Source organism: Macaca thibetana, chromosome 18, assembly GCF_024542745.1.
Source record: "Macaca thibetana thibetana isolate TM-01 chromosome 18, ASM2454274v1, whole genome shotgun sequence".
NCBI classification, from domain to species: domain Eukaryota; kingdom Metazoa; phylum Chordata; class Mammalia; order Primates; family Cercopithecidae; genus Macaca; species Macaca thibetana.
In genome coordinates, this window is record NC_065595.1 from 51,672,522 (window position 1) to 51,685,514 (window position 12,993).

The 12,993-nt window shown below is 36.0% G+C and overlaps 1 protein-coding gene across 1 annotated transcript; it reads right to left on the reverse strand.

The window, feature by feature from the left end:
• Positions 1-1,283: 1,283 nt before the first annotated feature.
• LOC126941197 (N-alpha-acetyltransferase 40-like) lies at positions 1,284-1,778 on the reverse strand. The gene has a single exon (XM_050767516.1). The coding sequence runs from the start codon at positions 1,776-1,778 to the stop codon at positions 1,380-1,382; it is 399 nt and encodes a 132-aa protein (XP_050623473.1). The 3' UTR covers positions 1,284-1,379.
• Between the last annotated feature and the right edge of the window lie 11,215 nt (positions 1,779-12,993).

Here is a 12,993-nt window from a genome sequence, read left to right on the forward strand (position 1 = left end):
TTAGTTCTGAGCCTGCCTTTCTATCCTATAAGAGAAGAGGAAGGCTTTCTCCTTCCCCTGCTCCAGCCTGTTACCACAGGGTGACACCAGAGAGAAAAGCAGCTGTTTTGGCCACTGAGAGGCATTCCTGCTGCAGCCTGAGCTATGGCCCGGCTGGGCCATGGCAGTGGCACTAGTGCCTCACTGAGGCAGTGAGGGGCAAAGCTGAGGAGTGCAGGCAGAGGGGCCTGCTGCTGGCTGGGAGCTCTCTGAAGAGGTAGGGTGGCTGCGGGGAGGGGTGCCCTACCCTTAGAGAGCTATCAGCACCAAGAGATGAGAAGAAATGGCAGTTAACTATACAAGAAACGAGAAGTCCTTCTGGGGAAGATGAAGGGCTCCCTGATGTTATTCTCCCCTTGAGACTAAGAGCAGAGGTATTTGGGGTAGAGGTGAGAGGCAGAGGAGAAAGAATGGTGAGGGCGGGCAGACAAGAACGAGCAGAACCTCTGGCTTTCTTCTATGAATCAAAAGCTCAAGTCACGGCCATGAGACCAGGAAGTTAAGCTTAGAATGCAACAACATCCCAGGAGCCTAGAGAAGCAATCATCCCCATGGTGGGTTCCACAGAACACCTCATTCCGGGGCCTTTCAGCCTTTCTCTCACTGACAGTGATGGAGAGAGGCAGTCTTCCTCCCAGAGTCAGCTGGTCTCAACATGAGCCCACTCCACGAATCCATAAAAACAGCTTGAAAGAGCTTTCTTCACTACCCTGCATCTTGGCACAAAAGACCTTCCCACAGTCTCCATAAGAGCATTCCATCTGCGAAAGTGTGAGTCTCTCTGAAGCCCCCTTCTTTGCCCAGATCTTACACCCAGTGTGTTCCTCTTTGGGGATCAGCAAACCCCAGACCCAGGACTCCAGAACTTTCATAAAGGTGGGCATAAACATTCCATTTGTCCAAGTGTATGTGTCAGGGGAGGGGAGGTTGCCAGGACTCTAGGAGCTGCAGACGTGGGAGAACCTCCACTGCAGGCCCCAGGAGCCAAGTGAGGAGGCAGCCACTGTGGAGGATGAGCTTCACTGCCAGGCCCCACCCACTCTTCCCTCCCTCTTTCTTTCCCTCCTAGCACTCTGGTCTCCTAGGAGAGGAGGAGCAGCTCATACCACTTCTCCCCAGGGTTCTGTGCTCTCAGGGTGCACCTGGCACGTGCAGGGCTGGGGAGGCCACAGCTCTGAGGACACCTGACAAAGGGTGAGACCAGGAAAGAGGAAAGGCCTTAGGAGAGCGCACTGTGACTTGAAAGTGGCTCTGAGAGTTCAGTGGCAGCAGCCACCGCAGTGCCTACCCGCGTGGGAGTGCTGGCTGTCCCCAAACTTGGTCCTCCGGCTCAGGATCTCCTAGGAGCAATCCTCCCCACAGCAACCGGATATCCTGGGGGAAGAGTCATCAATTTCAAACGGCAGCGCTTCTCTGAAGAACGGGTAGGCGCCATGATGGTATTTGAATACTGTTAGCATAACCTCCTTCATCTGTGTGCTGTTGGCCATGAGCTGCAGGGTCTGCATGAGGAACTTCCCCAGGCCTTTCCGCCGCACCTTGCTTTCCAACTGCACTTCACAGATGGTTTGCATATTCGTTTTGGTCAGGTCGAAGGCCCAATCCAAGGTGGCTGGCTCCGGTCCAGACACTCGCTTACATTCAATGGAGACATTCAACCCGTTTCTGTCGTGTTTCTTGAACACTGGGAAAGCCTCCAGAGGGTCTCCGAGCCTGTTGGCAGCATCCACAGCATCCATGGCTGCTCGCTCCTCCAGTCGCTTCTGCTGCTTCTCCTTGGCTTGGCTTGACTTTCTCCCCAGAGCGGCGGAGGCGGCGACCCTCAACTCCTTCCCACGCTGGCCGGCAGGGGGGCGGCAACGGCGGCGGCGGCCGAGCGGCGGGCTGCATGTATGTTTTTAAAATACCATTATATTTTGCTAAGCAATCTCTAAACACACATATAGAAAACTAATTTATGTGTTCTGTGAAATTATCCCCCAAAACGACAGTACAAGATGTTAATACTTAATTGGGTCAGGATTATCTCTACCAAATTATCGATGTGCGTGGATGAACGCCAATACACTATTTTTATAAATTTATAAGAATGAAAATTGTATAAAATGTATAATAATGACAAGTTTTATTTTTCTTCTTGTTTAGACCCTTCATTGCCCTAACAAACACAGTATTTTGTATGCCTCTAGGTCTGTCCCTGCCTTTTATTTGGACAGCACTCATTGTCACCGAAATGTCCTTCATCATCTTTAAACCAATTCCCAAAGAACATCAATTGTCATTTTTCTCTCAAGTTCCAGGAAAAGTGAAGGAAATTAGACTAGACTCTCAGCAGGGGAGTACATCATTTTTCAGCTGGTTCATACCAATCTCTTGCCAAATCTTTCACCCAGCTTTCATATGTACACAGAACCTAGTTTAATAGAAGAAATGATACAAACAATGAGGTGAAATGCTATTTATAAAATAGTCTTCTATTCACTGTCTAGAAAATAGAGCTCCAATTGGAAGTTTAAAAACGGGGTATTACCTCTGCTGCTTACATTGCTGAACAATAATAAGTTTTTATACTGGAAGATAAGTCCAGAACAACTGAGAATCACTCTTTCTATATAAAACGTTTAAAGAGCAAAATGTGCAGAAGATACAGGGAGAAATTAAGCCTGATTATATCCTCTGAAATGAAAAGGGGAAAATGTTCTAAATCCTAAACAAAGAGAGTATGTGGTCAGATAAGTTTAACTGCTGCCGAAAACAATTTAATCACCCATTCTTTCTAAGATGTCTGTATGACTTCTGAGAAACAGAGTACTTTTGAACAAAGATGAAATCGCCTCCACTGTGAGTGGTACCAGCTAGTCATATCCTGATGTGTCATAGAGGACAGACAGGGACTTAAACCCAATACAAAAGGAAGAACATGAAGAAAAAAAAATAAAGGAAGCATTGATGATCAAACAGTTAATTGTTCACAGCAGCGATTATTTTTAAAAATCCCCTTCTACATCTAAGCAATAGAATGACCCCAAACAATATGCAACAAAACACTGCAGAAAATTGTTTACCTTGAAACAAAAACGAAGATCATTCATTTCAAAGCAAAACTGCAGTGCACAGCATTCTATGGTAAAACTCAAATAACCATGTAAGCATTAAAGAACAATTCCTTTGTACAATAGAAGGGGAAAATATTAGCTAGAGAGTTCTACTTCTGGCCTACTAAGTCTAAGCATGTATTAAAGGCAGGAGAACTCTGAGGAAAGAAAAATTAAAAAGCAGAGACCAGCAATATTTGACAATAGCTAAATTCTTTAATCCAGTACCTGTAAGATCCCATTTAGATTTCCACATGAGACATAAACAGCCATGGAAATAGTTTTCAAAAATCATTAGGTCTACAAAATGTATGTACAGCCAGCAAAATTTGCATTAACCAAGTTCACATGTAACAATTCACATTTATTCGTTCATCCTGCCTAACCAATTCTAACTTTTGTAGTTTCCCTCAGAGTGAAAGAACATTCAAATATAGTTTACATTCCTGTGCTCAAGAAATTAAGAATGTCTTGCTAGGTTAGTGCACACAAAATATTAAAAGTACATTATGTACTTTTAACATATAAGTATATACATGTATATATAAGTACATACATGTATATACATGTATATACAAATGTGCCCATGTATCTACCAACTAATGTATCAGAATTTGTATTTAAATGCAGTGTGAAATATTGCATACATATACAAAATATGTATAACTATGTCTATATATGGTTACATATGAATATGTATTAATTTGTATGTGTGTGCAGTCAGTATGAGTATTTGTGTATACAGTTATGAATCTATTTATATCTATCTATGTATCTATGTATCTATCTATCCATCATCTATCTATCTATCATCTATGGAGAGAGGAGTCCATGCCCACTGAATAAGACAAATATGTTTGCTTCTTTAGGTAATACGTTCATCACAATTCTATGTAGACACTGAGGTTGTCATCATGGCATCATAAACATTTAATTAATTGATGACTTGCAGCTACAGATGTTTATTCCCCTGCTTCCTGATTGATTATAGATTGTAAAGTGTGCTTTATTTATGGGTGAGCTCTTCAAACATGAGACAATGAAAAATTCTGAGACAAATTAGAAATAAAAATAATAAAACAGCATTTTTTAACTAGCCTCAGTTAATTTTTATGGATCAATTTTCCTTCTCACTCCACTGTAAACAGATACGGATATCTCCATGAAGAAAAGTAACCTTTATCCAGATAGATAGTTATCTGTTACCTTGAGAGGTAATAAGGTCAATTTCATTTATGCCAAAAATTGTAATTTAAAATTATGTAAGTGGAAAGGAAATAAAGTGATGAGTATAATCTCAAAGGAATTATATAGCAATAAAAATAAACTAACTGTTGATGGATAAGGCAAAACATATAATCTTCAGATTACCTAGGTACACTTAGCATGTTAAAGTAATAATTTTGAGAGGCAGATGTTAAGACAAATATTAACCAACTGGGCATTGCTGGATTGAGAGAGGAAATCAAAAGTTTCTTTAAAATGTTTGTTGAGGATATTCAAAACATCACTATGAATATATAAAGCAACTAATTCTGACCAAGAATAATGTCTAGCATTCAAGGACTTACTTACGTTGGGCTGGCTAACATTATAAATATCTTAAATGTTAACTCATTTAATTTTCACGAGAATCTTGTGAAATGGATATTATGTTTAAACCAATTTCAAAAATAAGAGCATTATGTCACATGGATATGTGTGTATATATATATATGTGTATGTATATATGTATATCATCTACTTTTTTAGGTAATTAGCTATTGTGTACAATATTTAATTTCAATGTTTGTTTTCCCCTAACATTAATATATACATACACATACACACATACATACGTATACACACCTACATGCACCAAATCCAGATATTTTCCTGGGTAAGAAATTCATCGTCCTTACTAAGATAATAAAATGTTTCCTTAGTCTCTCATGAAATTTTTAATGAATGTGCTATTATACTAGGGCTTCATGTTTTATAACTCTCCATCTAATTCTGGAAACTGTCTCTGAACTTGTTCTGGATGCATTTAGAATGTACAATTTTATGAGTTTTGAGCCATATGTACATATCTATGAAACTATCATTATCATTAAGATAATAAACATATCAATACCCTTAAAGTTTCCTGATGTTCATCATCCCCAAATGTTTTCTCATGTTCTTTGTAGTTTCTCCCTCCCAATCCTCCTTGCCCACTTCTGCACAGCCAGCTACTGTTTACTTTCTGTCACAAAGTCATTAGTCTTGGTTACTTTTTGGTGTTCCAACAGCTGTATAGTGATATCTCATGGGGGTTTTAATTTTGTATTTCCCAAATGACAGATGATATTGTGCATTGCTTCATATGCACAAATTTTCTCCCGTTCTTCACTCTGATGATAGTTTCTTTTGCTGTGCAGAAGATCTTTAGTTTAATTAAATAAAATGTTTTGTTTTCTCTTTTTCAGTTTTTATATTCTTGATGCAGAATTTTTTTAATACACTGGTTGCAAGTCTTTTATCAGGTAAGTAATTCATTATTATGTATGATATTTTATTTTATTTTAATGTCCGATTCTTTGTACCCAACATGAATTCCTTTTTTTCTTTTTGCGTATTTATCATGTATCTTGCAATCTTGCTAAATTGACTCATTAGTTCTAGTAGCACTTTAGTGAATTCCATGTGATTCTCCACAAAAACAATTATCCTATCTGCAAGTAAACCACCATGGCACACGTATACTTATATAACACATCTGCATGTTCTGTACATGTATCTCAGAACTTAAAGTAAAATTAAAAAAAAAAAAAACCTAAGCTTCTTTTTTTATATAAATGTATTTTGTTTACTTTTCTTATGTTATTGCACTAACTAGAAGCTCTGGTACAAGGTGGAAAACAAGTAGAGAGAATAAACATACTTTATTGCTAATCTTAAAAGGAACGCAATTAGTTTCTTCTCATTAAGTATGAATTTAGTAGATGTCCTTTACAAGCTTGAGAAACTTTCCTTGTATTCTTAGTTTGCTAAAAGTGTTTTTGTTTTTGTTTTCTAAGTCTTGAGGGTTTTTTTAATTTTAATTTTGTTTTGGTAAAATGCATTTGCACGTCTGTTGAGATGATCATATGGTTTTTAAATTTGATAATGTAGTAAATGACATTGATTTATTATGAAATGATAAACCGAACTTGCATCTCTGGTGTAAACGCCACTTTGTCTTGATGTATTATCTTTTTTTATATATTGCCGAATTTTATTAGCAAAAATTTTGCTAAGACTTTTTGCATCTATGTTTATGAGGAGTATTGATATATGCATTTTCTTTCTTGAAATATCTCCATGTAATTTTTGTATTAGTAATAGTATTAGTAATAGAATATTTATTTCTTTTCAAGTTTTGGGGGAAAATATGGATAGAACATACATTGTTTATATAAAGGTCACTGGTGAAAATATTTGAACCAAGACTGTTGTTTTGTTTTTAAAAAAATGTTAACTACAAATTATATATTTCTTATAGATATAAAGCTTTTCAAGTTTTAATTTCTTGTAGAGTGAGGGATTGTGGTTTGTACCTTTTTAAAAATGTCTTCATTTTACCTCTCTCTATATATGTATATATACATATTTATTTGAATACATGTTTTCATAATACTCCTGTATTATACTTTTTAATGTCTGTAAAATAATATCATTTCTCTCATTCTTGGTATTTATCATTTATATTTTTACTTTGTTTCTTGATCAGACTGGCTAAATCAATATTATCGATCTTCTCACAGAACCTGGTTTTGGTTTTCTTTAATTTATTTGTATATATGTTTTGTTTTCAATTTTATTAAATTTCACTCTAATATTTATCAATTTTTTTCTATTGTATAATTGATTTCATTTGCTCTTCATTTTGTTGTTTATAAGGTAGAAACTAAAATCATTTTCCTCTTTTTAATAGGTGTTTAGTGCCGTAAAATTCTTAAGTGTAGCTTTACCTGCATACAGAAATTTTGATAGGTTGTGTTATGAGTTTTATTCCATTCAAAATTATTTCTAACTTTCCTTCGAGTTCTAATTTGACTCACAGATTATGAACAAAAGTGTTATTAAATTTTCAAGTATTTGGGAATTTTCCTGAGATTTTCTGTTGTTGATTTCTAATTTAATTTTCTTTTATTATAAGAGAATTTCTTTAGTATGATCTGAATTTTTGAAATTCTATTGGGACTCATTTTATAGTCCTAAATATGGTCTATTTAGTAAATGGATTTTTTTTTTTTTTTAAAGAACCTAAATGGGTGTGCATTTTGCTCTTGTTGGATGAAGTATTCTGTAATATCCATCAGGACAAATTATTTTATAGTGTCATTCATGTCTCTTACATACTTGTCCATTATCTTTTTATTTCTCCTCTCAGTTACTCAGAGAAAGATAATAACATCTCCGACTTTATTGGTAGATTTGTCTGTTCTCCTTGCCATTCTATGAGATTTTGCTTCGTGTATTTTAAAGCTCTGCTATTTGGTACATAAACACTTAGGATTTTTATGACCTTTCATAAAAATTACTTTTTTAACTCTGAAATATTCTTTATTCTAAAGTGTACATTCTCTGATATCAAAATAGTAACTACAATATTCCTTTTAGTGTTGGCATAGTATTTTTTGTTTTTCTGACTTTTCATCTATTTGTGTATTTATATTTAAACTGGATATATTGTACAATTTATATAGAGTTGAATCTTGCATTTCTATCCAATCCAACAATCTCTGCATTTTAATTGGATGTTCAGAACATTAACATTTAATGATTATTGCTATTATTGGGTTTAAATCTACCATTTTTCTATTTTTTATTTAAAGTCAATTTTACTTTATTTCTTATATTAACCTTTAAATCAATGTTTTATTACACGGTTGATGCAAGTTTATTGTAGAAATATAAGAAAATTGAAACCAATATTTTTTACCTAAATTTTTCTGGATTTGAGAAAAGTCTGATCTATATATATGATAGTCTTTGAGTGCAGTGCTACAGGAGACAAAAAAGACATCATTGATCAACCTGATTCTTTTTTTTTTTTTTTTTTTTTTTTTTTTTGAGACGGAGTCTCGCTCTGTCTCCCAGGCTGGAGTGCAGTGGCCGGATCTCAGCTCACTGCAAGCTCCGCCTCCTGGGCTTACGCCATTCTCCTGCCTCAGCCTCCCGAGTAGCTGGGACTACAGGCGCCCGCCACCTCACCCGGCCAGGTTTTTTTTGTATTTTGTAGTAGAGACGGGGTTTCACCGTGTTAGCCAGGATGGTCTCGATCTTCTGACCTCATGATCCGCCCGTCTCGGCCTCCCAAAGTGCTGGGATTACAGGCTTGAGCCACCGCGCCTGGCAACCTGATTCTTTTACATTCTGTTTTGTGATATATAACAGAAAATCCATGGCACTTTCCCTGGGTGGACTTTTTCATTAGAAATAAGAAAAAAATGCTAAATCATTATGGATGGATTCTTCAGTTTAATTAACTACAATGAACCAAGGTTTTTATGTAAGCTATCATAATTAGATTTTGCTGTCAAATTTTGAGAACCTGGAGAAAAGAAAATATATTTTTATTTGAAGAAGTCTCCTTTCTGAAGTCTAAAAGTAATACTTTCCAGTTAGGGAGAATTAACTATGTACCAGACATTGTGCTAAGTATTTCATACATATTTTATTTAATCTTCATAAGTAGCTCAAGGTAAGTATTACCCACTCTTTAACAAAAAGGAAAATTAATACAGAAAGATGAACTTGTTCCATATCACAAATCTTTTCCTCTTAACCCTAGGCTAGATGTTTCCTCTTCTTTTTCCTTTGTGTTACTCTCTTTTTCCAGTATGAGCATAGTTCCACCTCATCTAAATTAGAATAGGCATTTCTTCAAATTTCAGTGCATTGGGAGGCCGAGACGGGCGGATCACGAGGTCAGGAGATCGAGACCATCCTGGCTAACACGGTGAAACCCCGTCTCTATTAAAAAATACAAAAAACTAGCCGGGCGCGGTGGTGGGCGCCTGTAGTCCCAGCTACTCGGGAGGCTGAGGCAGGAGAATGGCGTGAACCCGGGAGGCGGAGCTTGCAGTGAGCTGAGATCCGGCCACTGCACTCCAGCCTGGGCGGCAGAGCGAGACTCCATCTCAAAAAAAAAAAAAAAAAAAAAAAAATTTCAGTGCAAAATAGCTGATATGAAAATAAATCTACTTCCTGAACACCTGAACATCACCATTGAAATATCCCATAGTTGAGGGGCTCATAGTGGCAGGGAAATAGATGAAGTGCTTCACCTCTGTTCTAACTGAGGCTGAGCCAGTATATTGTTCTGCTTCTGGAGATTATTTATTGTACCTCTCTGGCTAGACAGTCTGTGATATGTCCATACAATGAATCCCTTTTACTTGTCTTCATTTCCACCTACTCCCCAGTGCAATTCTACTCAACTTTATGAATTTCTACATAACTGTTCTTCATTTAATACCTCTTCACAGGTCTACATCTTAAAAGAGGGCACATACACCCTTTCATTTCCACACTGCTATGTATGAAGTCTTTCTTCCAAATCTTGTTTAAGTCTTGCAGATAATATTTGCTCACTTATTTTTAACAGCTCTATTGAGACATAATTGATATGCAACAAACTTTACATATTTAATGTATATGATTTCATGGGTGTGTACCCATGAAACCATCATTGCAATCAAGGTAATATACATGTGCTTTATTTCCAGTAGTAAACTTGTATCCCCTACCCATTTTTTTAATAGTGAGAACTTTATATGAGATATACTTTCTTAACAAGAGTGCACAATGGAATATGGTTAACTCTGAGTACTATGTTGTACAGCAGATCTCTAAAACTTACTCTTCATGTATAATTAAAATTTTTGATTTTTTCTTTTTGGTCTTAAGTATTTCTTTGTTCCCTTTTCCCATGTCTGGATTGCATATTAATTATTATTTAATTTTATCACCTTTGTTGACTCATTAACCATTATTCACGTTTAGTTGTTCTGTATGATTTATTGTGCATATCTGTAACTTATCTGAATGGATATTAAATTGATATTGTGTTACTTTACATATGCATAACAACTTCCATTTTTCTCTTCCCAGCCTTTGTGCTATTGCTATCTTCTTATTTCCACTTGCTCTACAATACATTGCTCTTATTTTTCCTTAAAACATTGAATTATGTCTTCAAAATATTTAAATAATAAGAAAAAAATCTCTATATTTATGAAGGTAGTTATCATACCTATTGCTCTTCCTTCCTTTACATCTTGGTTTCCATTCACTGTTACTCTCCTTCTGTTTAAAGGCCTTACTTTTTTTTTTTTTTTTTTTTGAGACGGAGTCTCGCTCTGTCTCCCAGGCTGGAGTGCAGTGGCCGGATCTCAGCTCACTGCAAGCTCCGCCTCCTGGGCTTACGCCATTCTCCTGCCTCAGCCTCCCGAGTAGCTGGGACTACAGGCGCCCGCCACCTCACCCGGCTAGTTTTTTTTGTATTTTGTAGTAGAGACGAGGTTTCACCGTGTTAGCCAGGATGGCCTCGATCTCCTGACCTCATGATCCACCCGTCTCGGCCTCCCAAAGTGTAAAGGACTTACTTTAACTTTTTTTTTACAAATCTGATTGTGATAAATTCTTTTAGCTTTTTTATTTCTGAAAATGTCTTTATTTCACTTTATTGTTTGAAAGATATTTTTGATGGGTAAAGTATTCTAAGTTGATTTTTTATTTCTTTCAATACTTTAAAAATTGTGCTTCACATCCTACTTACATTACCTCCAAAAAGAAATCTGTTGTCATTCTTATATCTGTTCCTATTTATGTGATATCTGTTTTTTTTTCTCTCTGCCTGTTTTAAAGATTTTCTTTACATTCTTTGTTGCTGGCTTCCATAGTTTTATTATTATATGCCTTGTATAATATTCTTCATGTTTCTTGAGCTTGCAGTTAAGTGATTCATTCACATTCATCACATTCTTGATGAAGTAGATATTCACATTCATCAAACTTAGAAAATTGTGAACTACTGTTTTTTACAAATAATTTTTTTCTACCTATTCTTATTTCTCCAGGACTTTACACATATATTTAGCTTTTTCACAGTTCATTTATGCTTTTTTATGTCTTTTGTTTAATTCTTTGTGTGTATGTGTGTTACATTGTGGATTGATTCTGTTGCTGTCTTCAAGTTATCAATTTTTCTTCTGAAATTTATAATCTGCCATTAATGTCATCCAGTAAATTTTTTCCATCCCAGGTATCAGAAATTCAATCTCTAGAAATCTGATTTGAGACACTTTTATATTTCCATGTCTCCATTTAATATGTCCAATATATGTTCGAGATTTTTGAACATAGGAAACACACATATAACATCCTTTTAAATATTTCTTTTTGCATGGCTGGTAATTTTTTAATTAGATCCAAACCATTATACATTTTGCTATTGAACAATCTCTCCTGCAATGGAACTGCCACCATGATCAATAAATGAGCATATATTTGTACTTTCCATATTTCCTCTAAAAGCAGGTTTTGTTCATTTCTTTGTTTATTTTCATTCACCCCACTTAACACAAAATTATTTCATGTGAGCGTACTTGATTAACGTCTTGAGGAAACAGAAAGGCATTATATTACAGCACTGCCCAGCAAACATTTTAAAAAATTGAATTATAACTGGTCATAAATATCTGTAACTCATTCTAGCTTCTGAGAATTCTTCACAGGTAGCTATTTCAGAACAATTGCTCAGATCCTCTTCCCATCTCCCATCTGACTGTACCCACACACAAATTCTGTTAATTTCTCACACAGAATAGTCCAGCTCCAACTCACTCTTTCTCTTCAGCCTCACATTTTTGTCTACATAGCTTTATTAAGTGTACTTCTATTCCTGAATACAGATTCCTGAAATGGATTCTGTAATTAGCTTTTATCTAATACTTATAGAACAAAGGAAGGAGGAAAGCAAGAGAGAGAGAGAGAGAGAGAAGGAGAAGAGAAAGAGGGGAGGGAAAGATAAAGAAAAGGAAGGAGAAGAAGAAGAAGAGCAGAGAAGGAAGTCTTGAGAAATCAGCCCAGTACAGTATAAACAAAGTCATTTTAAGGAAATCTCTTCATTTGATTCAATATAAATGCTGTGCTTTCTTGCAAAAGGCATCGAGCTCAAAATGATCTTTTTCACTGATTAAAGCATATTTTGTCTGAAATTGCTATATAAATTGTCATCAGAGTGCCCAGATGCTGAGCTTCTTCCCAAGTTACCCATTGTGTGCGAGTCTTCAGTAGAGGACACTTGATAATAATGCTTTTCCCAAACAACTCATCGCAAAACAAAAAAAGCTGGATCATCTGACCTCTAAGGTCCTTTCCAACCTTGAGATTTTAAAAGGCCGTGATTTCCTTGTGTATATACAAACCTCACAGAAAATTTAGAAATTTTATTAGGTCCTATTCAAATTCCTGGAAAAGGCTAAATGCTGAGTTTTTAATATTTCACTCAAATGGATTTATATGCAAATGTTAGCATAGACGTAGCCTGTCTGTATTTATTGACTTGATGATTATTATCTATGTGGACTTCTTTAAAATATCATTACCATATTATCTAAAAGAGCCCAAAGTGTGAAGACTATTTAGGTTCAGCATTATCTATGAGTGGGCGAATTTGTTTCATGTGTTTAGAAAATGATCATTCGAAGGCTTAACATAGTTCTTGGAACACAGTATCTCTCCTTGAATTCACCTTTCAAACATTAAAATAAAGACACTGTTATCTGGTTTTTCTTGCCCTGGTTAGGATTCTACCAGTGCTGCAGTATTTGGGTATGCTACATTT